The sequence below is a fragment of the Poeciliopsis prolifica genome, unplaced genomic scaffold (genome assembly GCF_027474105.1).
Source record: "Poeciliopsis prolifica strain line A6 unplaced genomic scaffold, Auburn_PproV2 SCAFFOLD059, whole genome shotgun sequence".
NCBI classification, from domain to species: Eukaryota; Metazoa; Chordata; class Actinopteri; order Cyprinodontiformes; family Poeciliidae; genus Poeciliopsis; species Poeciliopsis prolifica.
The window spans coordinates 960,231-987,855 of NW_026562434.1; the positions used below are offsets into that span (position 1 = coordinate 960,231).

The window sequence follows — 27,625 nt, forward strand, 5'->3', positions numbered from 1 at the left end:
TTTTATTTACAGTTGTTGAAATAAGAATTTTAAAGTAGCAGAATAGTACATAAGTTAACTTTTAGGTTAAGATAAACTTAGATACAGATCCAAACTGGGACAGCTGGTGACTCTCAGAACTTACAGAAATTCCTAATCAGAAAACAGTCTTAGACGCCTTGGATCTCTTTAGATAGGGAGCCTGTCTGCCAGGCAATTAACAAATTTCTGAGCATGGTTCAAAAGTTCACTAGGATCTTAAAACTTTTATAAATAATTTTATCTATATTAGAATTAACTATATTTCTTTAAGCATGTTTTTAATTAGTTACTTATTAGATCCAAACTTATAGTCATTATTTAGCATTACATTTTGTGCAAGCTTGGTTAAAATACAAACTACTTTTTGTGAAAACATTTTGAGGCAGAGATAGCGCTGCAGCTGCACTCGTATATCAAACTGGACAGCAGAGCTGGTTTGAGGGAAAACACCAACGTCAAGCAAAGCAGAGAGAATCTAAGATTTTATATTTCCATTTTTAAACAGCTTGGATTCAGAGATGGAAAACTAACTAGCAACTGAAAAAAAAGCTATCACTGTGAGCAACGAGCTAACTATTAATCTTCATATTAAATGTTTCCCAGCAGACTGACTAAAGACATTTCTCCCTCTTCCTCCTCTATCAGACCTTCTCTGCTCCTGCAGCAGGTTCCTCCATACCTGAGAGCTTCCAGTCTCCAGTGTGGATCCTTCAGTCCAGCCGACAGCAGCTTCACTCCTGAGTCTCCTGGATGATTGTAGCTCAGGTCCAACTCTTTCAGATGGGAGGGGTTGAAGGTCAGAGCTGAGGCCAGAGAAGCGCAGCCTTCCTCTGAGACCAAACAGCCTGATAAGCTGCAGACACACAATTCATCACATGATGTGAAAATGAGAACATTGAGGTAGAGACCAAGGACTGGACTGATCATTTTCAGCAGGGGAAAACACACAAGGAACTGGTGCTTAAATTCTTAATAATATGAAATATTAATAAAACTATATTTCCTTTTCTAGGTAATGAAAATCAACATTTCCCACACAATGGTTGATTAACTCCAACAAATGCTGGTTGTAAAGATCTGCATTGATGCTCCTCTGTTCAACTAGGATGCAGCAATTTGTCAAGGAATTAGCGTTACACTATCAGTTGAAGCCTGACCTCCACGTTTCTTAATAAATCTCTTCAGCCTGGAGTAAGAGAAAAATTAGCCATTATTGTATGTTGAAATTTAGCCTGGTAACCATGTCACAAGCCATTATTATAACAAATAATAATTACATCACCTTTGAAAGCAGGTAAACAACAGAAATCTGGTTTCACAGGATTGAAAACATTTTACCTGAGAGTTTCCAGGTTGCAGTTTGGACTCTTCAGTCCAGCAGAGAGAAGCTTCACTCCTGAATCCTGCAGGTTGTTGTTACTCAGGTCCAGTTCTCTGAGACTGGAGGACTGGGAGCTGAGAACTGAGGACAGAGCTTCACAGCTTCTCTCTGAGAGGTACAGACACTCAGTCTGAGGAGACAAGGAGGAAAATATGAAATAGGTCTTCAAAATTTTATGTTTTATGTTCCAGTCAATGATATAGTTGGATAAATTGTGACGTAATTTGTCAAATATTTGTTATTCTCATGTATCTTTATAATGTATCTTTTCTTACATGCTTTATTGTTTAATTTCATCTTAGCATTAAGAATGATTTTGTATTGAATTACTCTGATTCTCAGAAGGCCTCACTGAAAGAAATCAGTGACATCAGGTTTCTGTAGGGTTATCTCTCAGCGGGAAGCAAGGCCTCTTTGACCGGCTAGATTGCTATAAACTGACCGTGAAGATGTACAACTTGCTCTGTTAAACTCTGTGTCTGGAACGAGACTATCTAGTGCAAGATACCTTGTGTTTTAGTTAGTGATTGTCATTGGCGCTGTCGCTATGTGATGAAGTGTTTTCCCCTCCCTTTAGAGTTACAGTGTTTCTTTGTGATTAGGAATCCTGAAAACAATAAAAAGAGAGGAGCAGGCAAATGTGTTTTCAGAGCAGCAGAAGATTGTAACTGAAAGCACATGACTGTCTGTTCTCCTCGTGAGTAAGAAAGAATCTAACTCTCTTGTCTTTCCTGTGTTTGTTTAATAGGTGTTAATCCTGAAAGATTAACACCTATTGAACAGATTGAAAAGAATATCATATTTTCACCATCTTTAAGCCTGGCACAATACATGGCAGTTCAGATGTGTTGTGAACAGCTTTATTCTATAGTTGGGCCTAAAGTCTTAAGAGACTACAATACAGCAGCTATCAAGGAGGCTGGCAAGAGAAACATTAATTTCTGTAATGAGCTGCAGTAATCCAGTGTCAGTTTCAGTAGGAAAAATAATTTCTGCTGCTTGAATTTGCAGCATTATGAATAGTCACCAATAAGAGCTGATCTCTCTTTTGCTCATCATCTGCTAGAGGTCAATATTGAGAAGACAAACTGATGAAGCAACACTCAATATTTATCTCATCATTGACAAATTTCTATCAAAGATAACTGCATTAACAATGTGTGTCCTTACAGAGCTTTGTTGGTTTCTTTAACCACTGGCAGCAGCCTCAGAAGAACCTCCTCTGAAGCAGAGTATTTCTTCAGGTCAAACACATCCAGATCTTTTCCTGATGACACTAAGATGAAACCCAGAGCTGACCACTGAGCAGGAGACACTTTATCTGTGGAGCGACTTCCTGAACTCAGAGACTGTTGGATCTCCTCCAATAGAGAACGATCATTCAGTTCATTCAGACAGTGGAACAGATTGATGCTTTTCTCTGCAGACACATTCTCACTGATCTTCTTCTTGATGTACTGAACTGTTTCCTGATTGGTCAGTGAGCTACTTCCTGTCTTTGTCAGCAGACCTTGTAGGAGTCTCTGATTGGTCTGCAGTGAAAGTCCCAGGAGGAAAACGGAACAAGTCCAGGTGTCCATTTGGACTCTGTAAGGCCTGGTCAACAGCTCTCTGATGGAGAGACGTTAGATTAGGTTTATTAAATAATAAAAACTTTTTAGATGTTTGTTTTTCTTCCATCAGGTTGACACCAGAGTTGATGAAGGTCAGATGAACATGAAGAGCAGCCAGAAACTCCTGAACACTCAGATGGACGAAGCAGAACACCTTGTCCTGGTACAGACCTCTCTCCTCTTTAAAGATCTGTGTGAACACTCCTGAGTACACTGAGGCTGCTCTGATATCGATGCCACACTCTGTCAGGTCTGATTCATAGAAGATCAGGTTTCCTTTCTGCAGCTGATCAAAAGCCAGTTTTCCCAGAGACTCAATCATCTTCCTGCTCTCTGGACTCCAGTGTGGATCTGTTTCAGCTCCTCCATCATACTTGACCTTCTTCACTTTGGTCTGAACCACCAGGAAGTGGATGTACATCTCAGTCAGGGTTCTGGGCAGTTCTCCTCCCTCTCTGGTCTCCAAGACATCCTCCAGAACTGTAGCAGTGATCCAGCAGAAGACTGGGATGTGGCACATGATGTGGAGGCTTCGTGATGTCTTCATGTGGGAGATGATCCTGCTGGCCTGTTTCTTATCTCTGAATCTCTTCCTGAAGTACTCCTCCTTCTGAGGGTCATTGAACCCTCTGACCTCTGTCACCATGCACACACTGAGGAGGGATCTGATTGGCTGCTGCAGGTCGTGTGGTTATCCAGAGGAGAGCAGAGGGAAGCAGTTTCCCCCTGATGAGGTTTGTCAGCAGAACATCCACTGAGGTGGACTCTGTAGCATCAGTCAGGATCTCCTTGTTGTGGAAGTCCAGTGGAAGTCGACTCTCATCCAAGCCATCAAAGATGAACAGAACCTGGAAGTGTTCAAAGCTGCAGATTTCTTTGGTTTCACTAAAGAAATGATGAACAAGTTCCACCAAGCTGAACTTTTTCTCTTTCAGCACATTCAGCTCTCTGAAGGTGAATGGAAATATGAAGTGGATGTTCTGGTGGGCTTTGTCTTCAGCCCAGTCCAGAGTGAACTTCTGTGTTAGGACTGTTTTCCCAATGCCAGCCACTCCCTTTGTCATCACTGTTCTGATTGGTTGATCTCTTCCAGGTGGGACTTTAAAGATGTCTTCTTGTCTGATTGTTGTTTCTGGTCTGTGTGGTTTCCTGGATGCTGTTTCAATCTGTCTGACCTCATGTTCATCATTGACCTCTCCAGTCCCTCCCTCTGTGATGTAGAGCTCTGTGTAGATCTGGTTCAGAAGAGTTGGACTTCCTGCTTTAGCAATCCCCTCAAACACAGACTGGAACTTTTTCTTCAGACCAGATTTAAGTTGATGTTGACAAACTGCAGCTAGATGTCCTTAATTAACACAAAAAGTAAAATCAATAATGAAACAAAGATGGAGATGACTGGATTGAATGTTATTCCATCTTTTCAGACATCAATAAATTTATGATTTATCTATCAGGTTAAATCTTTGTAAAAATCCTCTTACTGCACTGTAGGCGATCTGCCAGCTCCTCCTGATTCATTTTTTTTAGGAAGTTCAATGTGATCTTCATCACTGCCTCTGTGCTGCTCCTCCTCTGTTCTTCATCCTCACCTTCCAACACCTCATCATCTCTCTGACTCTCTGAATGTTCTGCGTAATCTGGACTCAGAACCTTCTGGATCTTCTTCAGTTCTTTCTTCATAAAAGTGACAATGTTGTCCTCCAGCAGCTGGAACAGAATAATAGATGAAGGAAACATCAGAGTTTAAATCATGGAGCCAAACACCAGATGGATGTTGAACAGACTGACAATCCTTTGGACTACAAATTGCAGCATGGAGATGAATGTGAACAGAACCCATAGAAAAGTAGTTGCATATATACAGACCATAAATATGGAGTCCAGCTGTGTTTGATGGTGCTGGACAGATGAACTACTGGGAACCTCTGAGCTCTGCTGGTCCACTCTGTGGAGGAACCAGGAACAATTAGGAAGTCAGGAAATATTCATCCAGCAGTTTTCACTGAGAAAATCACCAGGAATTTCACACTAAAAATACTTGAAGCAGTAAAACAGAGCATCACATCAGCACAATACAAAGGAGTAAGAAAGAGGAAAATGGATTACAGTAACACTATGATTATGTAAAAAAGTTGATATTGCACTTTAAACACTCCACACTGTCAACAGACTAAATAAAAACTGGGATATTCATACTGGTTCAGTTTCCACAGTTACAGCAGTTAGAAACATCTCACCTCTCTGATGGTGGAGATCCAGGAGATTTAAAGAGAATGAGTTTACCCTTTGACATGTCACTCTTAAAGGACACACAGCTGGGTTCTGGTTCTGGTTCTGGTTTGAGTCTCTGATGGATCCTGACAGAAACATGATGATTAAAACTTAATCAGCAAAGAGGAGCAGCAGCAGCTTCATCACCACGTCTGTTCTGGCCTGATATAGTGAACGCTGTGTGAAAAGGGCTGTGGACAGTTAGAGATGGTGACCTCACCTCTGACCTTTGCTCTGGCTCTCATCTTCCCCACACAGAGTGGTTTTAGAGGGAGGGACTCCCTCCTCTCTGTCCTCACACTGATCCATGCTGCTGAATCCACATCAGCTCACACACACTTTCTAGCTTCACCTGCAGAGGAAACACACATCATTCATCTGCACATCAACTCTGATCATCCTTTACATCATTAGTGCTGGAAAAAGATCAGCTGCTCCTCCTCTGATTGGCTCTTCTTCTCTGCTTCATATCAGTGTCAGGTGAATGCAGTCAGACAGCAGAGAGGCAGAGGAAGCTGCCATCAGCTGCTGCACTTCTACTATCAGTCCACTAGATGGAGATATGGAGCAACATTTACATTGACTCGCACATTGATTCAACTTGAAGAGCAACTATTGTTTATACTTTCAATATAAAAGATACAGGTGGATTATCTGCTGCAGCAAAGATTAACTGTTTAATAATCTGACTGAATTGAACACATTTTAACATTAATATTTTATAATCATAATATATAAGGAAACAACAAGATACTCTTGTTTCTGACTTCAATGGTGAACATTTTGATACCAGAAAATGAAATCATGAATCAGTTTGTTCAGAGAAGGAAACAAAGAAACATCAGCTGTTCATCATGTTGTTCGATTCCAGTTCATTAGTAATCTAATAATCATGTAGACTCACCTTCAAACAGCAGATGAATCTTTGACCTGAAAAAATGAACCTGTTCTCCAAACATCAGAGAGCACAAACAAGAATGAAATAAAAATGAAAAGTTCAAGTTTGAAACAAAGCAAACTTACAGTTTGTTCAAGCAATCCAAAAAATTTGATCAAGAACATCTTAACAACAAACAGGGACAAAACAACCAGACTGGAGCCACATCGTGAAAAATGAACTGAAACTGAAAGTAAATGTGTCGGAAGTTGCATCACGTATGACATCACAGTTAAACAGGGTGGTAGTTCCTTCTTCCAGAGCTGCAGAACCAGGAATTGGAAGATCTAGGAAAATCAGAGGAAGGTTTTTAACATTGTCATGAGGAAGTAATGATAAAAATAAAGTTGTACTTACTTTTGATCATGACTATAATGATGATTGATTGTAAAAAAAAAATATGTTAGTTTCTTTAGCACTTCCCAGTTTGTATGCAGGAATCCATACAAACTAAATAATTTGTTTCAAAATAAAGATTTAATTACCAAACTTAAAAATGTATTTACAAAATCAACATTTAATTTTCAAATTTAATATTTATTGTCAACATTACATGTTTCATAATCTCCTTTAATTTCTAGTTGTTCAGTCAGACGCTCCATCATGTTGTCATGTTTCAGTTTTTCTCCATTCAGCAACAGTTGGTGAACTGGGTTTAATCCAGTTTAGGCTAATTGTCTTTTCTTGCTACCAGCAGCAGAAGGTGCAACAATATGTAACATTGATGTTTAGTGAGTAAATCCTTGGTGTTTATGTCCAGCAGAAACAGAAGAGGCTCCATGGGGAGATCTGTCCTCAGAATGTCCTCAGTCTCCTGTTTCATTTCCTCCCAGAAAGTCTTTATTTGTGGTCAGAACCAGAAGACGTGTGTGATGACCGACCATTCAACACATTCCTCCAACATCCATCTGTGGTTGGAATCCTGGAAATGAACGTTTAAAGGAGTTCTGCTTAAATGTTTGTCTAACCAAATTTATTTCCACCATTAATTGGTTTGATTCAGTATTCTGCAAGCTTGAATGTTTCATTGTAGCTTTGCTTTGTTTCTGTTGCATCCAAGCTGACGGTTGTTTTTTTCCAACTCCATGGATCTGAACATCTACAACCTTTATGTTGAGAACGAGCGTGAAGAGGAGAGACTGCCATTGTCACAAACTCACTTTCTGATGTCTCCGACCAAACACTTGACCCTCAACATCAATGTTGGAGAAACATTATCGTCATTGATAATGTAATAACAGCAATAGTGTTACAACAAACATATTAAATAATAGTGTTGTTGTAATTTCAAGGCTGCTGTTTCTCTGTCAGATTCCCTCAGGTCTCCACAGCAGAGAGATGGATCACGGCGCTCTTCCTCCACCTCCTCGCCGCGCCCCATCCTCATCCTCCACCACCTCCACGAGTTCTGATGGGTTGGTTCAGATCCTCTCTGGAGATCAGACACCAGAACAGAGGCGGATCAGAACCAAAGCCAGCAGCTCTGCTGAAGCTCAGGAGAACTCTGAGTCCAGATGTGGACCCTGGTCTCCTCCAGAACCTCCTCTGTTCTGCTGTGGAGGAACTGTGTGGCTCCAGTTCTGCAGCAGGACCTTCTCAGCTGCAGCAGAAGAAGAAAGGACTTCCTGTGTTCAGGTTGGATAGAAACCTGGATATTTTCTAGCTTGTGGTTCTGCTTCCAGCGAGATGTTCTCCAGGGTTCTGATCTGGATCTAGTGGACTGTAGAGCTCATCAGGTTTCCTCTCATCCACTTTGAGATCTTCAGCCTCCTTTAGATTCAACCTGAAGCTTCTTCTGACAGATTAGCTACAGCTGATATTTAGCATGATGTTTATTATTCTAGCCTCAGTTTTCTGTTCTTCATGTGACTCCACTGAATCCAACTCTGATGTCGTCCACTTCACAAGTGATGAAGATCCATTTTTCTTTCACTTCCTGCTGATTTCTTTCCAAAGCTCCATTTGTTCCAGGAGGATCTTCAATGTTCTCTTCAGATGATGAGGAACTCAGACTGACTCCACCGGCTGGTGCTCCAGGTGAGCAGAAACAAACCAACCCTAAAGTCATCTCTGCAGACCAGCTTTAGATTTGGACCAACTGAACATCAACCTTCAGTATGTTGGAGAAATTGTGATATTATTAATCAATTATTTGTTTTGTTATTTTTTATTTTATTTTATTGTGAAATTTGAAAACTGTTACAATTTTACAAAATATCCTTATAAAATCAACAAAAAACTTATTTTAATTTGATCATTTTAGAAACAAAACTTATTTTTAAAGGAATAACATTAAGAGACTGGTGTTTTTAGAATTTGTTATATTAATGAATAATTACTGGGTATAGCCAGTGAAAACCACTAATTTATTTAATATTTTTACAGATTGATTGAATTAATCTAAAGATGATTGGTCTTAGAATCAATAATGATTAATTGATCAGTGGCAACTCTCTTAAAAATAGTTTTCTCCTGTATAAAGAGAGCTAACCATCTTTTCATACAATAAAGGAATTTAGAAAAAAAACACATTAATTTGTACTTTCACTTTGTGTAAAGAGTATTAAGTACTAATTGAATTCATATAAAACATGCAGTTTTTTTATGTTATTGAACGTAGGCAGCCTTCAAAATGAGCGGTCCTTATTTTTCTGTGATGATTTTTTTTCCAAACATCAGAAATTAGAAACAATCATGAAAAAGTTAAAGTGATGAAAAACTTCAATAAATAAACAAATTAAACTTACAGTTTGTTCAAAATATCCAAAGAGTTAAAGAAGAAAATTTAAACAACAGACTGAAACCCGACAAACGGACTGGAGCCACACCTGAACAGGTAAATCCAAACGAAAGTAAATTTGAAGGATGTTGCATAACTGATGACGTCACAGCTCACCTGACTTGTAGTTTTTTCCTCCAGAGCAACAGAACCAGGAAGTAGAAGCTCTGAGGTGAAATCAGAGGCAGGTTGATAAAATCTTCATGAGGAAGAGAGAAGTTCTGATAAAATGAGTGTACTTACTTTTGATCATTACTGTAGTGATGATTGATAGTAACAGAAAATACTAACAGTATTTCAGTTTATTCATCATGTCATAACGAAAAAGTTGTGAAAATGCATTTTTCAAACAAATATTTTCATCATGTCATCCAAAACGTTCATTATAAACTAAATATTAAATTCACAATCTAAATATTTACTTTGAAAACAAAATTTTGGGAAATAAAACTTTAGCTAAATATTTGGTTTCAAAATAAATATTTATTTTACAAACTAAACATTTAATTTTCAAATTCAGTATTTATTTTCCAAACTACATATTTAATTATCTTTTTCATGTCTAGATGTTCAGTCAGACGCTCCATCATGTTGTCATGTTTCAGTTTTTCTCCATTCAGCAACAGTTGGTGAACTGGTTTAATCCAGTTTAGTCTAATTGTCTTTCTTGCTACCAGCAGCAGAAGGTGCAACAATATGTAACATTGATGTTTAGTGAGTAAATCCTTGGTGTTTATGTCCAGCAGAAACAGAAGAGGCTCCATGGGGAGATCTGTCCTCAGAATGTCCTCAGTCTCCTGTTTCATTTCCTCCCAGAACGTCTTTATTTGTGGTCAGAACCAGAAGACGTGTGTGATGACCGACCATTCAACACATTCCTCCAACATCCATCTGTGGTTGGAATCCTGGAAATGAACGTTGTGAAAGGAGTAACACTTTATTTGACACAGTGTGTTCTATTAAATCTGGTTTTTACTTTCCAGTCAAACTCTTTGCACGTTTGATTTCCAATTCTTTTATGGCACAAAAATGCAAATTAGAAAACTCCACTCCTTGTTCATCAATCTCCAGTTCAATCCAGTAAATTGATTAACTCAATTTTCCAAACAATCCACAAATGGAGAATGAAGACCCCAAACTGGACCATATTGATAGTTTTGACCTCATTCCTCTTCAGAGATACCACTGCAAACTCGTATCAATGGCTCCTCAGAATGACCAGTGGGACGCTCTGCTGGATGGAGACTGAACTACAACACTAAAAGAAGTTTTAAACTCACTTTTCAGTTAGCTAATTGAACAAATTTTATTCTGTAAGATAATAAATTGCATGGTTACACAAAACAAATAAAAAGATAATTATTGCCACATTATGGAGTAATCAATCATGGTGAATATCTGCCACAAAAATTCATTCTTGAACAAGATGGCTTTTTCCAGAAGACAGTATTACATTTTAATAAAAAGTGGGGGTGGAAAGAAAAAACTGGTGAAATAAAAGATGCACATATGAAATTCACCATTTCTGGAACAATGACATTCCAACATATGTGAAGTAGATTTGCTTTAAAGAAAAAATGTTTTATTTGCATCATACAGTCTTCTTTATGTATCACATAAATGTAATTGTATCATAGTCAAGATGTTTTCGGTGCAGCAGAGGGTGTACAAACTAACTGAACAAGATGCGTCTGCTGAAGTTTCCCAGGCGGGTCGTCTGGGAACTTAATCTTCTCCTCTGTTAGCTGAGAGGTGAATAAAGCAACTATGTAACTCTGAGTTCGTTAGAGCAGATTTAGATTTTCGCCTAATGCAGTGGATTTTTTGTTTCCAGTCTGAATTGTTCAGAGGCTGAGACAATTATCAGTCTCTGAATTGTGCACTTCACACATATTCAGATAAACTTTTATGGTTAGTTCACAATGGAAAAATCTGAGTTGATTTCATCTGAACATTAATTCAATCTGGAGAGACTTAGACGGAGAAAATGGAAACCATTAGAAGAGTTTATTGACATACAAAATTTAAGTCTTTGGCGCTTGGGCCCCGGCTGAGGATATTTGTTAGAATAATTATGTTTTGTTATCATTCTTACATTGGTAGCTATAATAGATTTATTATTCACATCTCTGAGAAAAGCTCTCATACTTGTTAGACTTTGGAGCTGCAGCCACTTGTATCTTTGGGATACTCCTATCTGCCTCCCTCCACATTCCTTTTCTACTCTGTAATAAAAGAGAAAGCCGTAACAAAGGGTCTTCAGAGCGCTCAGTGAACGGCTGGAAGCAGCATTTTGCTGGGTTCTCTCCTTTTGCAAAAGCTTTCATAAAATTCACTTGCGTTGTCTGTTTGTTCTTCTATTTAGATTCACAAATACCTATCATTTTGGTGCCGTGACCCGGATCTCGCGTTTTGTTCGCTGACAGATGAAGAACGACGCGCTGATACCGTGCACGGCCAGAGTCATTAGGACTTGGAGAGAAAGACCCGGGAAGTGAATTCTTCGCCAGGCCAGCGCCTTAGGTCCCACTTTGTCTGCCAGCGACGGGACTGCCGAGATCCGACCGAACAGAACGAGCCGACAGAAAGCGTAAGTGAAACAATTGATATATTGCAGTTGATGTTTATCAGCTAAAAGGTTGGAGGCCTTGTCAGAACAACTTGACTAAATTCCAAAGGGTTGGAGGCCCATCTGATGTTTTTCAGATATATTCCGAGGTTGGAGGCCTTGTCAGAACAACTTGACTAAATTCCAAAGGGTTGGAGGCCCAGCTGATGTTATTCAGCTAAATTCCCAGGTTGGAGGCCTTGTCAAATAGTATTTTTGACTAAATACCAAAGGGTTGGAGGCCCATCTGATGTTTTTCAGCTAAATTCCCAGGTTGGAGGCCTTGTCAGAACACCTTGACTAAATTCCAAAGGGTTGGAGGCCCAGCTGATGTTATTCAGCTAAATTCCCAGGTTGGAGGCCTTGTCAAATAGTATTTTTGACTAAATTCCAAAGGGTTGGAGGCCCAGCTGATGTTTTTCAGCTAAATTCCCAGGTTGGAGGCCTTGTCAGAACACCTTGACTAAATTCCAAAGGGTTGGAGGCCCAGCTGATGTTATTCAGCTAAATTCCCAGGTTGGAGGCCTTGTCAAATAGTATTTTTGACTAAATTCCAAAGGGTTGGAGGCCAGCTGATGTTTTTCAGCTAAATTCCCAGGTTGGAGGCCTTGTCAGAACACCTTGACTAAATTCCGAAAGGTTGTAGAATCCCTGTTGTCTCAACTAAAATCTACAAGAGAAGTGTTTTTAGAGCCCCTCTTTTAATGAGGACTTCCCATAAGGAAGAATCCTCGCACTGATAGGAAATTGTTAGTTGCTGCGGTCTTTATTGCTGTGTCATTGCTGCCGTGCTGTGTGTGTGTGTGTGTGTGTGCGTGTGCATGCAAGAGCGAGTGGTGCTGTTAAGAATTAAAAAGATGAATAACTTGATCTTAGCTCGTTAATTAATTCTTAGTCCCGAATTCCTGTGTCTGTGTAAGTGTGCAGAGAGAAAAGAGCAATCGTACGACGTCAGACTTCAGATATTCAGAGTTTTATCCAGAGAAAATCAATGCAAGAAGAATGTTACAATAATCATCTCACCTAGAACATCAAAAGTCCAAGACATTACAGAACAGAGACAAAGAACTGAGTAAAAAAGACAGAAGATGCATCCTCCGGGAAAACTCTCACCCAGCACAAAGAGATTCCAACTTCTGCTGTAAACCAAATCATTTTATAGAATGCGTAATCTCATCATTTAAATATATGCATTAGGAGGTGTGTTCTTTTCCTTTGTGTGGGCTGTCTCAATGTTAATTTTATTACCTCCTGCTCAAGAGCCCCAAAAGCAGATATACGGCAAACCCTTCTCGTATCAGCCGCTGTCCAGTTTGATATATGATTGCAGCTGCAGCGCTATCTGTGCCTCAAAATGTTTTCACAAGAAAGTAGTTTGTATTTTTAACCAAGCTTGCACACAATGTAATGCTAAATAATGACTATAAGTTTGGATCTAATAAGTAACTAATTAAAAACATGCTTAAAGAAATATAGTTAATTCTAATATAGATAAAATTATTTATAAAAAGTTTTAAGATCCTAGTGAACTTTTGAACCATGCTAAGGAATTTGTTAATTGCCTGGCAGACAGACTCTGTCTAAAGAGATTCTAGGCCTGTCTTTCCTGTAGAATCCTCCCTAAGAATTTATATAAGTTCAGAGATTCAGCAGTTGTTTTAGTTTGGATTTTTATCTAAATTTATGTGAATGTAGAGTGTACTTTAACTTTCTATGGTATATTTCATATGTATCAAAACTATCCTGTGCAGTATTGTGCTAATTTAAAATATTATTTCAACAGTGCTCATCTCTCTGTGAGTAAAACTTTCTGTCCTCAGAATTAGAATCCTAAGTGAAGAACCGGACTGAGGCTAGTCTCAGTCTAGAAGCCTGTTCTTCAGGGGACACTGAGCTCTGACCTCCAGCACTTACTTGAGAGAGAGCACAAAATATCAAGTCATTTCTAAAGCTACATTGCAGAGTACTTAAATAATGGGAAATAAAAATTAATAAAAAGAGAAAGAAAGGAGGAAGAACTGAAATGTGCTAAACAATGGTTAGATGCAACTAAAGAAGGAGAGAACAAATTAGAAAAAACAAAGACAAAAGGAGTAAAAGTGAGGAAGCCACTACTTTGTTTGTAAAGCCAGAAGATAACGAGCCCATACTAGGTGCAATGCAGGCCCCTCCTCCACGCACACAGACAGCGCTCCCCTTGGCTCCTCCAAGTCTCACTCCTGCAAAATCACCACCAGCTGAGCTGACCACAGATCCACTGTCAGTTCTCACTCCAAATACACTTTACCCACCTCTTCCTGTCTACTGGCGTTGCTATATGAGAAGGAAGGCGCAGGTCCCACTAATCAGGGACATTCATATAATCTCAGGCAGTACAAACAGCCAAAAGTTTTGAACAGTTTTGACGGTACAGAACAATATCCAATGATCCAGGTCCCAAACCCAAATCCTAGAGATGGCCAGTCACCACATATTTATGTTTTTAGACCCTGGACTTTAGAAGAGGCCAGGAAGGATGTGGAAGGAATAACACATGTTGCAGAGAACCCCGATAAGTGGATAGAAGACATGGCTGGATTAATTCACTCATACAGACTAAATGGGGTAGAAGTAGGAGAAGCAGCCATGTCCTCATTAGGGAAAGATTGGGCAAAAATAAGGGGAAATTATACAGGGAAAGCAACAAATGACATTTTCTTTTCTTTTTTTCAATGTATTGATTACTTGGCAGAACAATTACAAAAGAAAATGACACCAACTTTGGTGCTGTGATCCTTTGGCTGTATGTTTGGGGGGTCAGCGATCAGAGTTCTGGTACCGACCTGGACATTATCCAGCCTCTTATCTCACTTAGGCTTAAAATGAGAAGAGGGCTGCTCGCTGACTTGAAGTAACTTGAAGTAATTCATTGATCTCTGATAAGATGTTTACTCAGACTAAGTAAATTTGAACTTAAATTAACTTACATTCTACATTAAAATCTAACATGGCAAAGGATAAAAGAGACTGTGGGTTTAACATGTTTCATTTTTATATGTGTTCGAATAAGTAAATGACTTTTAACTTTTAAATAAAATGTTGGGTAATAAGTGGCTAAAATTATATAATCTAAAGAGAGAAAAGAGATATAGATATGAAATATATATATATTAAGAAATAAATAAAAAACAAAAAACAAAAAGAAAGACAAACTCTAATTGACTCCTATTTGCTTCTTTCTTTTTCCTCTGTCTGAGCCTCGCTGTGGTGCGTCTGACCTCTGACCTCAACTCAAACCTGTCTTACCATGGCCGAGATGATGTCCCTCCCCCCTCACCAGCTAATGACAGTGATCAAGAAGACAAAGAAGATCAGAAAGACAAAGAAGAGATCTGCTGATCCTAATTTTCTGACACCAGGAACTGTCATTGAGCAACTACTGCATGGAGTCCTGCTGGACATTTGGACTGAAACTACATTCCTGTGTTTGGGTGCAACTGAACTCTTACAACCTCCGCTGGTTTACTCCCTGACATCAGCCTGGAGAAGGAAGGATAATGTGCTTCAGAGACGACAAACTGAACTGTTTGACCCTTGTTTCATTTGTGGACAGCATGGACATTGAGTGAGGGACAGTCTGGGCAACTCAAAGATCCAATACAGAACCAGTTGGACTGACAGGAAACTGCAGAGAGAGAGGAGGAGAGGACCACGCTGCAGCGACGCCAGCAGCAGGAGGAGAGGGAGAAGTGAGCTCATCCAAGATAAGTGTTATACACATACACAACTGTTATAAACTGCTACTGCAATGAACTTGCTTGCTTTATAACCCTGTTCACATATTATCTAGCCAGAAAATAAAGTCTTAACGGCTTTTATGTTCAATGATAGACAAATTCTCTCAGTTTGTCCCTTTTAACTCTGAGTCCTGAACAGCAGGACCACTGCTAAGGATCCTCTTCGGGTCCATGAGCCACAGGTTGGGAAACCGTGAAGGGAAAATTGCAATCGCTAAAAGATCAGCAAAGAACTAATGGAAATTATGCCACTAAATTACACCGGCTAAAAATGATCAAAGATTCTAAGCTAATAATTATTTACAAAAGTTTTCTTTTTCTTTTTTTCTTTTAGGACTATCTTGATAATACATGCTAGATTGGATTTAAAATTAAATATCTCTGAATGTTAAAAAATAAATAAATAAGAAATAAATGAAATAAGATTAATTTTAACAGTTATGAATCTACATTTTATTGAAATTGGTGAAGTGTTTCAGCTGCAGGAAATTCAGTTGTGGCTGGTTTCCAACACATCTGAGATAGCTCTTAAAATCTATACATTACTTAAAAGAAAATTCTTGAAGCTTCAAAAAAATTGTATAACCATTTGAGCAAAGGAAAACAATGAAAGCAGACTATAAATTTGTGGCTGAAAAGCTGATTAATTTTTATGTTTTTGTTTGTGTCGCATTACGTTGGAAATGATTATGGGAACAGATTGCTCTAAAGAACTGAGTAACTGATCAAATTATTATTTAAATCATAAAATTACATTGTCAACTGGTCTGAAATGCAAGGTTAAATTAAATTGTGATATTTTATCTAACTAGTTACTCCAAATTGATGTTTGTGAATGAACATAATATTTCTAGATAACGCTTAAAACCTTTAATCCAAGGTTGATTGATTAATGATCGTTAAATTCATAAAGAAATAATAACAAAGGTTAGCAGATTAAATATTAAAAGAAGAACTAATAATAGATAAAAACTATTTTAGCAGACATGCCAAATGACGTTTTCCGCAGGCAGAAAAACGATTGCAGATAACTAAAATTAATGATGAGGAAATTTTTCAAGTCAATAACAAACCAGTTCTCCCAAAGTCTTTATCTAAAGCAGCCGCAATTGTGGCACATGGGCGATGCCATGTGTCAACAGGGGGAATAGTGGGGATAAGACAACAATATTTCACAACATATGGACTAAATTCTACCTAAATTTTTTTTGTTCTGCATGTCCAGTTTGTGTTAGACACAAGGGAACATAAGGCCAAAAAAGAGGAAGTTTCCCAAAACCTTCTTATCTATTCCAAACAATGCAAACAAATATTGTTTGGTAATTATTGATGCTTTTTCTAAATGGGTTGAAATAGTTCTAGCAAAGCATCCAGATGCTTTGACAGTAGCTAAAGCTATATGTAAAACTATTATTCCAACTCCACAAACTAGACTGATAATTAGATTAAAGAAAATGTATGTAACACCGGTTAAAATGTTTAGATTTGGTAAAGTTGTACATGAGAATTACACCCACACAAGAAGGATTAACACCATTTGAAATAATTCATGGCAGACCATACAGATTACCAATATTTTCTCCAGATTTGCAACATGCAGATGAGGAGCAAAACTGGCAGATTACATGATCAGGACTCTGAAACAGAAGGAGGTGTCAAATGCAAATTTACTGCCCTCTGACTCTCCTCTCCCGCAGGAAACCACTCCCACCAAGCCAGGAGACTGGGTGTTCATCAAAGTCATAAAGAGGAAGAGCTGGGCCAGCCCGCGGTGGGAGGGACCATTCCAAGTGCTGATAACGACTCCAACTGCTGTAAAGATTGCTGAACGACCCAGCTGGATTCATCTCAGTCACTGTAAGTTGCAGAGAGTGTTGGAAGCCTAGGTGGGAGCAGTTGGGAGTCCACCTTCACAGGGTTTGGCTTTTTAGGGTCACTCGTCTCAACGGTGATGAAGAAATCATCAACCCCCTGTTCTATAGAGTCCTGGGTAACTTCTAACATCTCTGTAATCTGAGCAGCAATGGGATTCTCACAGGTCAGGTGGAATCTCTGCTGCGCTGTGACTGCAGCATGTTTTTTGTTCTGGAGTGGAAGCTGCCTCAGCCTCCACAAGATAAGGAGAGAAGCACAAACACTCTTCCCCCAGTCTCATCCACATGACTACAGCCTAACCTGTGGTGGCAACTAATGAACAGGACTGCTAATGAGGTGAACGAGGTGAACTGCTATGTGTGTGCACAGCTGCCTACGCCACACACAACTCAGGCCTTCGACCAGGTAACATCACTGATGACAAACAGATGTGTCTCTATGGCCTGAGCACACACCCACGGTACAGCATCCCCATACCAAAGGGCTGCAGATGGTGCAAAAAGGACTATTCTTTTTCACTTCGGACAGGAGCTGCCGCTAAAGGACTTTTTGGAGCTATGAACTGTTCACTTGCTGCTGATGTTCTTCCATTTACACAGACTGTGATGAAATACCAGAGACCATTTCCTTGGCAGGAGCCGAACCAGGGTCTCTCAGGAACTGCATTTACAACAATGGAACTACAACACTAGGAATGCTCCCATGGAACCTGTGTAACACAGTTTACACCTTCTGCGAAACAACACGGAATACATCGACTGCATCGCCTGCAGAGGTCAGGAGCCAACCTCAGGCTGCAACATCTGGAACGACAATCCAGACTGTCACAATTTGCTTCAGGAAAGGAGGATCGACATCACTCAGCAGACGAGAGGACGACAGAAGAAAGCTCGTTGCAGCGCCTTAGTGCCAGGAAACTATGGTCAATGGGTGATGGCTGACTGGTACTTCCTGTGTGGAGATGGAGCTTACATGCTTTTGAAAACTGTGTTGTGTTGGCTTTTCTCAAAACCTCTCAAGGAAGCGTCTGCAAGATCATAGGTTCAGCATGAGATGAAAGAGGAACTGGTGGAACTATTCATGATGCCCTGCATGATTTGGAAGAGCTTAAGAACTATGTGGACAGTGCAACTCAGGGCTCACAAATTTTTGACTTTCTTTCTTGGCTGACCTCCAGACCCTGGTGGCAGCTTTTGTTTAAGATTGGAACACCCATCTTGACTGGACTGATCCTATTCTGTCTGTTCACAACCTGCATCATTTCATGTTTTCAAAGCATGCTGTTAAAGACATTTAACACTGCTCTGCTCAGCTATCAGATGGTCAGGGTAACCTCTGACACAGATGAGGACTACATGTTGCTCCAGAAGAAAGAAGATGACTGGAAAACGAGTACATGAGATGATGTCTTGTAAATTAATAAACAGATTAAATCATTTGCTTGATGACTCCTACACTGAAAATGTGAAAACAAATGGTGTTATTGATGATAACTGCACTTGATTTTCTGCTGTTTGTTTGTTTTTGGGTTGTTGTTTTTTTTGTGTTCTCATTCTTACATTCAACATTATTATATCATTAACACAACATTATATGCATTTGGTTTTTAATGTTTCTTTTACATTTCTTTTCTATCCTTCTTATATTATATATTATGCATTCTACAACTCTTGTATAACATGTGTAATCCATTCTTTTTCTTTTTATACTATTTTTTTGCATAGTTATTACGTAAGAATCATAAACAGGGGGGAATGTTAGAATGATTATGTTTTGTTATCATTCTTACATTGGTAGCTATAATAGATTTATTATTCACATCCCTGAGAAAAGTTCTCATACTTGTTAGACTTTGGAGCTGCAGCCACTTGTATCTTTGGGATTCTCCTATCTGCCTCCCTCCACATTCCTTTTCTACTTTGTAATAAAAGAAAAAGCCGTAACAAAGGGTCTTCAGAGCGCTCAGTGAACGGCTTGAAGCAGCAGTTTGCTGGGTTCTCTCCTTTGCAAAAGCTTTCATAAAATTCACTTACGTTGTCTGTTTGTTCTTCTATTTAGATTCACAAATACCTATCATCCATCAGTTCATCCTGGCTTTATCCGTTTCACAAAGACTAAATCAAACTCAAGAGGTGTACTTGAACAGATTTCTTCAAGACTTAATGAGATCAATCACCTGTTCACCGTTGCCACAATAGTTAAATAGCATACGCCCATACCTAACACAGAAAGACTAACATCTTTTGACAGAGACAGTCTGTACATGTGTTAAGTTGAATGTGATTGGCTGAGGGAACTGTCAATATGAGGCCTCTAATTTTTTTATTTTTGGTGGATGTGTGCTGAATTAAATCATACTCAATAAAATGAATTGCTGCTACAATAGTAAATAATTGTGAATAGATTGAATGTGTAATTAGCTCAAAATATATATTTTCAAACCATTCTTAACTAAAAACCATCATAATTATGCCAACCATTTGCTCAAATAAATAACTTTAAACTTATAAATTAACATTGGAAATGAATATAAAGTGTGGACCTGATAGTGGACTTTTTTTCTCTTCCTGTTCTCAGTGAAGGTGGATGCCTTTTATTCTCCAGCTACTTCCCTCATCTGCTGTGCTTTTTGCTCAGTGTCCTGTGCTATCTTTCTTTGCACATCTTCCAAATGGCAAACTATGGATCTGGTCTTGATGACAAAAAGTAGGAAATGAAAGCCCTCTTTCCTCAATGGGGCATTTGCAGCTGGACACGTGATGAATTCCTGGGAGAAGTGGAAGAATCTTTGCATGTCCACATTGTGGGTTGAGGATGTTGGAGATGAATATATAATGGAATTTTTGTTGACACAATTTCTGCTGTTTGGATTTGACGTAAACCTCACATATCAGGAAATTCAGAAACAATTGGCAGCTGTTCTGCCCATTGAGATGCTGAAGTCTCGTAACAAGATATGTCTTGCTGTGAACACTCAGACTCAGATGCTGTGTGAGCAGAACCACAAACTGGAAGTGATTCTTGCTCAGAGCCACAGCTCAGTTGCAGTTCCTGAAACTCGCTCGATTAATGGAACAGACGTTGGAGAAGCTGCAAGCTCAGCTTGACGGGACTGATCATAAGTTCTGCTGTCTGGAGTCGCCATTGAAATGTAACAGTGAGAACTTAAGGAAGATGGAAAAATTAATGGAGTCTGCCTGATCACATACATACTTGAGAATAACTATAAACACACACTTATTCAACCCACCACCTTTGCTGGCCGCCCTTTCTCTTCCTCCCACAGTAAGGCAACCTAGACTGTTGCAATGCACCAGCTAGTTGCGTTGCTCACTTGAACCCCTTACCAGCATCACAACTTCCCTCACCTCCTGTATCACATGTCCTGTTTTTATGCTGTCAGTGTGTTTCTTTGCATGTGCAGATTTTTTGCAACCTCACACTTGTCTTTAGTGTCTTTAGTGACACAAATTATTTTAAGCTTGATAATAGTATTTTCTACAATCATAATGTTAAAAATACTAATACTACATGACTGAATACCAGAATGAATTAGCTGCGTTTTAATGCAGGGTGAAAAAAAGACCAAAACATGTACATAAGTAGGTGGAATCACTAACAAGCATTGGTTTCTGATGGTTGCTTAGTATAAATTGCCATAGTAACTATGTGCTATTACTTTTGTGAAACCAAATCAAGGCTTGATTAAACCAGGATATCTGAAAAACTCTGTCTTAATCTGCTATTCTTGTTTTGTGAAACAGCACTAAAAAATTGGAATCCATTAAATATGAAGGTGATGTCGTTAGTTCAGAGACAGAACAAAGAAACATCAGCTGTTAATTTTGTTTGATTGCAGTTCATGACTAATCTAATAATGCTGTAGATTAACCTTCATAAGGAAGAGAGATTAAACTTTGAGCTGAAATGTGAAATGAACTTACTTTTCAAACATCAAAGAGCAGAAACAAAAAGGAAAGTTCTTGAAATCAAAGTTCAAGTAGGGGAAAAAGCAAACTTACAGTTTCTTCAAATAATCCAAAGGGTTGAAGAACATCGGAACAAAAGACCGACTTTCAAACTGAAAGTAAATGTGAAGGATATTGCATGACTGATGAGATCACAACTCACATGCGTTTTAGTTTGTTCTTTCAGAGCAGCAGAAGGTCTGTAGTGAAATCAGAGAAAGGTTTATAATGAGGAAGGACAGAAGTTCTGATGAAAATGTTTCATGATGGAGTCATGAGGAGAAAAGAGTCCAGAGAAAAGAGCAGCTGCTTGATTCCTGCTGCAGTAACTGGTCAGAATATAAATACAAACAGGAAATAATCAGAAAAACTAAACTAAACTGTAATCCTTAACATCACCACACTACTGCAGCTGAAACCACACATTGTTCTAATGCAGATTATTCCTAAAGCTCCTATATAATCATTGATCATGATGTTAGTGTGGTGAGCAGAGTGAGGACAGTCTCTGGTTAAAACCAGGATCAGCTGAGGAGGTTCTGCTGATCCAGGTTGAAATTTCATTTCAATCATCAACCTGAATTTAAAGTCACAGTCAGATCAAGCAGCAGAGAGGTGGCAGCTTGTTCCAGACTCATTATTTACACATGCAGCTGTTTTCCAGCTGTTCTCCTCCACAGCTGGAGGGAGGGGGGATGTTTGGAGGAGAGAACCTGAACATTCAACCTCCAGGTTTTACAGCTGGATTCTGACCTCAGCAGCTGGAACGACACAGATGAAATCAGTGACTCCTGGAAAATGGGATGTTTGGATCTGAGCAGGTCTGCAGATTCACTGACTGGGATTTATTCAGAAAATGTCTGAGAGCTGAGAAGAGCTGGCTTCTTTAGACTGAATGCTGGGAAACCTTCACTCCTCCATTCAGTGATGTTCAGGCTCTGAACTTTAAATACTAAAATCAGTTGGAAATATTGGGAATTTGGTCCATTAAGACTGGTAATATTAAATGTAAACATACTGCTGTTAATTAAAGTAAAATCTCTTTCCAAAAAGAACTGTGAGCATTTCCTCCAGTGTTTTTAACTTTAAACTCCTGAGATTATGTTTTCTGCAGGAAACATAATCTCCACCATGGCAATGCCTTTCCAAATATTAGAATAGTGGATCAAGACAACATGAGAGCCAATGAGTTGTTTTTAGTTTGTGGCAGAGCTGCATTCATCCATTCATCATCCCAGTTTTCCTGCCATGCAGATTAATCTCCACTTATCTGACAGCTTGGCGATCAAATGTCAAAAACAGGGATTAAGATGTTGATGTTGGAGTCTGTCACATAGAGAAAAGAAACTTCATGATGCTGTGATTTGTTCATCTGAACTTTTCTTTTTAAAAATGTTCCTCTTCATGACAAATCAAACTGATTAGACATGTTATTTTGAAGCAGTAAGCTTTAGTTAAATTCATAACTTTATATTATTATCAAACTAATCTAAAAACCCATAAGATAAAGAAAAACTGGTGTATGGCATAATAAATGTCCCTCAGACAAGATATCATCAATCTCTTTAAACATGGACATCACTCTCCATGACACAACCCTTGTGAAAAAGATTTATTTCTGACCCAAAGCTCCTGCATCAGCAGATTAAAGCCTGCCTCTCAGATCTGTTGAACAGGAGGAGGATTTCCAAGTCAAGATCATTTCAATCATATCCAATTGTTTGTGTCAGGAAAAAGACAGGTGAATTGAGGATGTGCTGTGACTGCAGAGAACAAAACAGGAAGTCAGAACCAGACAGGAACCCCATCCCCAGAATTCAGGACATCTTAGACTCTCTTAATGGCAAATCCTAGCATCAGGGCTTCTTGGAAGCAGAAAACTTCTCATTCACACCTTTCATTTCCACTGGGGCTTAGACCAGTGGAACCACAAACCATTTGGCCTCAGATCAGCTCCTGCAGTTTCAAAGCAGTATGGAGGACTTTTTAAATTGACTGTGTGATGTCATATGTCAGCCTTATTTAGATGATAACTTAGTGAACAGTCTTTCATTTGTACAAAATATCTGTGATGTGCTGCACAGATACAAAACACGAAGAGCAGTGGTACATAAAGGTTATTCTGGAGGGCCAGCATCCTGCATGTTTTAGGTTTCTCCTTGGTGATAGTAACAAACTTTTCAGGATGTCATTTTTTTTCTAAGAAGCCATCATTGGATCCAGGGGGGCTAAACTAAAGAGAGAACTAAAACATGCAGGATGCTGGCTCTTGAGAACTGACTTTGTGTCAAACTTACTCCTCTCAAATGTGATGTTAAGAGGGAGGTATCATTATGTGTTTGTTGGTGAGCCAAAAATGCAGTCAGGAGCTGGGAGTATGAATCATATAATGTTTTGAAATCTGAAAATTTACAGAAAAATCACAGGCAGCCAGAGCAGGACAAAAACAAGAACCAAGAAAAAAAAAAAAAAGCAGAATATAAAAAGGGAAATAACCAGGATACAATGGAATTTCAGAGAAAGAACCAGCAATGAGTGTGAGCAGTAGAAGAGTTTAAACACTGTGAGGGTGAATGCTGGAACAAGAGACCTGGGCTAACAGGATGCACATGTGAGGAGAGAGAGAAAGAGAAAATGGCACAGGGGGCAAGTCCCGTGTGTGTCTAATAAAAAAGTTGGGAAAAACAAAAGATGACACAACTTAACACACTCATAATATGGAGTAAATGTTCATACCCTTTTATACCCTTTGTTAAATCCTGAAGTAACAATGAATACTTTAAATTTTTTAGGAAGCTGAGCTAAATCTCCCAGTAAACCTAGACTTGATTATTACCTGACCTGCAGATACAATAAATTATTTTAATAGAACCTCTCTGATTGATGAAAGATCCCTGAAAGCATCATATCATATAAAAATATCAAAACCAGCAGAGAAACAAATTCTCTGACATCTATCAGTATGGAAAGGGTTCCAGAACCATCTCTAGGGTTCTGGACTCCAGAAAACCTCAGTAAAACCAGGATCCACATATGGAGAACATGGAACAGTGGAGAACCGTCCCAGCAGAGGCCGACCCACCAGAACCACTTCAAGAGCTTGTCAATGACGCATCCCGAAGAACCAGAACCACGTCTGACGCTTTGCAGGCTTCACTGCCTCAGCTAAGGTCAGAGGTCAAGATTCAACAATAAGAAAAACTGAAGTTATATATAATTATTTATTGGAGACATTTTTAATCCTTTCTTCAGATTTAGAAGTTTCCATCCATCTTCTCAAGTTTTGGTAGAATTTCCTTTGAACCGTCTGACTTTGGGTCAAATGTTCTGGTTTTCTCCACAAGGTTCTCTTGATACGTTGTTGGAGTTCTGGTCCTTTCCTCCTGACAGAACCGGAGAAACTGGGTCAGGTCTAAAGGGCGTCTTTGTAAAAATATGTACTTTTAGTGATCAAATTGATAGCAATACAACCATCAGAAGGCCTGTTCTTTAGGTCAGAGAAGAAGAATATTTTCCTCTCTTCCTTCTCCAACCTGGCAGGTCACAAGAAACTGATGCATCCCTGCTGTTATCAGCAGGAGTTAAAGTAGTTTAATTTTATTACCAAATTTATGTTTAAAATATTGCAGAGATGCAGTAATAAGACCTTTTCTGATCAATACTGATTTTCAGTTTTCATTCTTCTCTGCTATCCCAGTTGCTAAGATTTTTTTCTCCAAGGTAAAAAATGTTCTGCAGGTTCTGAGTGTCAGGTAGAAGGTCTGAATGACACATAAAATATTAACATTTTCTACGTTTGATTCTTCAAATCATCGTCATTTGACCTTCAACTAGCTTCAAAATGATAATGTTTTAATGTAAATTAGGAATTTATGAAAGTCAGAGTTGGGTTTTTTAAAAAAACGTCTTACTGAAATTTAAAGGGGAACAGAACAGGATGAGCAGCAAATGAAATGTGTTTCCTGATCACCAAATATATGAATTATAACTGCAGTAAATGTACAAAAGCAACATTTAACATTTGAATCCAAGACATATTTAAGAGAATATGAAGAAAATGTGATTGAATAAAACTATAGTAAATTAAAAAAACAGGAATGATAAATGAAATGACATAAAAACAGAGGTAAACGCAACATCCTGATATTCATTTTGAATCTTTGACTGGAAGCAGACAAATATCATGTGGATCCATGAATAATCCTGGAATGATCCCAGCTTCCTTCTTTAAAAGACTAGAAGAAGAAATTTCTAAAGAATCATGCAGAAAAGTTTCACCAAGAAACAGTTTGGATCCATGAAAACAGACATGTAGGGAGACTGAACAATTTTTTAAACAGTGAGAGAGTTTCTCTAACAGGAAGAAACTCATTAGACTCAATTCAGCACAAAAACACTGAGGAACCAGAACTGAACCAGACCCCAAATCCAGGAATCAGAGGTTCAGTGAATGTGGTGTTGAAGGTGTGGAGGAGGATCAGTGAGTCAGAGGAGACTCTGTAGAAGGACAGAATGCCAGCAGGACAGTCCACATACACTGCTACTCTGTTAGAGACAGAGGAGGAGGAGAGACGAGTTTCTATGTTATTGTGCCAAACAGAGTAACCATGAATATCAGAGCAGTTCAGACTCCAGGAATGATTATTACATCCAAACAAACAGTCTGTACTGATTACTTTCCTCCTGATTCTTCTGTAACTCACTGATATATAAACTAGTCCTCTCCACTCAACCTCCCAGTAACAGCGACCAATCAGACCAGTTCTACACAGCAGCTGATTCCAGTTATGAAATCTGTCTGGATGATCAGGATATGACTGAAGCTCCTTCCCATATGTCACCTTCCTGTTGTCTTCAGACAGTTTGAGGTTTCTGTTCACTGTGTTTGTGTCGATGGTGAGTTGACAGGAATCTGATGGAGAACAAACACAATCCAGCTGCAGTTATTGATCATTTATTGACACTTTGACTCCTGAATGAGTGATGTGACAGTTTGAAGATGGTTGAATGTGAGCTGCTTTGTTGTCATGAATCAGATGAAAAACACACTTACATTTCCTCAGACCTGGAGTCAAGAATCGGCCTCCAGCAGGCTCCACCCTGAAAGGAGGAGGGGGGTCAGACCATCAGTCTCTTTCAAGCTACATACAACATTGTTTTAAAGTGCTTTGTATCCTCTGTAGATCATCATGAAAATCTAATTGCTTTACCCCTGAGGGACTTAAATAACTCGTGACAGTTTGAAGATGGCCAAAACTAATATATTCATTATTATAGTCAGAGTCCCTATTAAACTCTATTAAACCATCCCACTCTTTAATTTTTCGTGTAAGCCTTTCTTAGTCAGGAAAATATTCTAGAAAACTGGGTAATGATGTCTGCCTTCAGATGATTTGTCGAATAAAACTCATTTCACAATCAGCTGAAATCTTCCTGGACACTATAGTGTTAAATCAAGGACTGATCCATTTCCTGGATCAACATCTGTTCTTGATTCTCTTAAACCGTATTTTCCGTATATCTATTAGAGAATCTACAGAGAAAATACGGATCTACGTATGCTCCTGGTTTGTGAAACAGAGACACCATCTGAACTCTAATAGGAAACAATTTCAAACAAATTTTCTCTTTACAATCTCTTGGTTCCACGTGGAGCTATATTTGTCCCCTGCAAAGCCAAAATTACCAGAAATATTTAGAAAAATTTGCTTGTCATAAGAGAGAAAAATGGTTCAAAATGTTATCCATTCATTAGGGTTGTAAAATAAATAATTAATTATCAAACTCAATGTTTACCAGCAGACTGACTAAAGACATTTCTCCCTCTTCCTCCTCTATCAGACATTCTCTGCTCCTGCAGCAGATTCCTCCATACCTGAGAGCTTCCAGTCTCCAGTGTGGATCCTTCAGTCCAGCCGATAGCAGCTTCACTCCTGAGTCTCCTGGATGATTGTAGCTCAGGTCCAACTCTTTCAGATGGGAGGGGTTGGAGGTCAGAGCTGAGGCCAGAGAAGCACAGCCTTCCTCTGAGACCAAACAGCCTGATAAGCTGCAGACACACAATTCATCACATGATGAGAAAATGAGAACATTGAGGTAGAAACCAAGGTCTGAACTGGTCAAGACAGAAAACATTCAAGAAACTGGTGTCTAAACTGTGAATATGAAATAGTAATAACACATTCTGTACATCAAAACAAACATTTGTCACTTTTAAAATGGATGAGAAAGTCTAATGACTGCTCGAAGAAAGGATTTGCAATAACACTCCTTTGTGCACCTAGGATGCTACATTTTGTCAAGTCAGACATCCTCAGTCTGTGAAAGTGTGACCCTGACATTACTAAATATTTTTTCGTCTTTCAGCCTGCAATAAATAAAAAACAAAATTTTGTG

General features: G+C 38.9%; 1 protein-coding gene across 1 annotated transcript in view; it reads right to left on the bottom strand.

The window, feature by feature from the left end:
* Positions 1 to 27,625, bottom strand: part of LOC129379595 (NACHT, LRR and PYD domains-containing protein 3-like) — a gene marked incomplete at its 3' end in the record, with an annotated part of 205,355 nt that overhangs the window by 116,361 nt on the left and 61,369 nt on the right. The window contains 4 exon segments of the mRNA XM_055060414.1: positions 3,101 to 3,662; positions 3,664 to 4,360; positions 4,497 to 4,722; positions 4,882 to 4,960. Of these exon segments, the coding sequence (XP_054916389.1) occupies positions 3,101 to 3,662; positions 3,664 to 4,360; positions 4,497 to 4,722; positions 4,882 to 4,960 (1,564 nt within the window).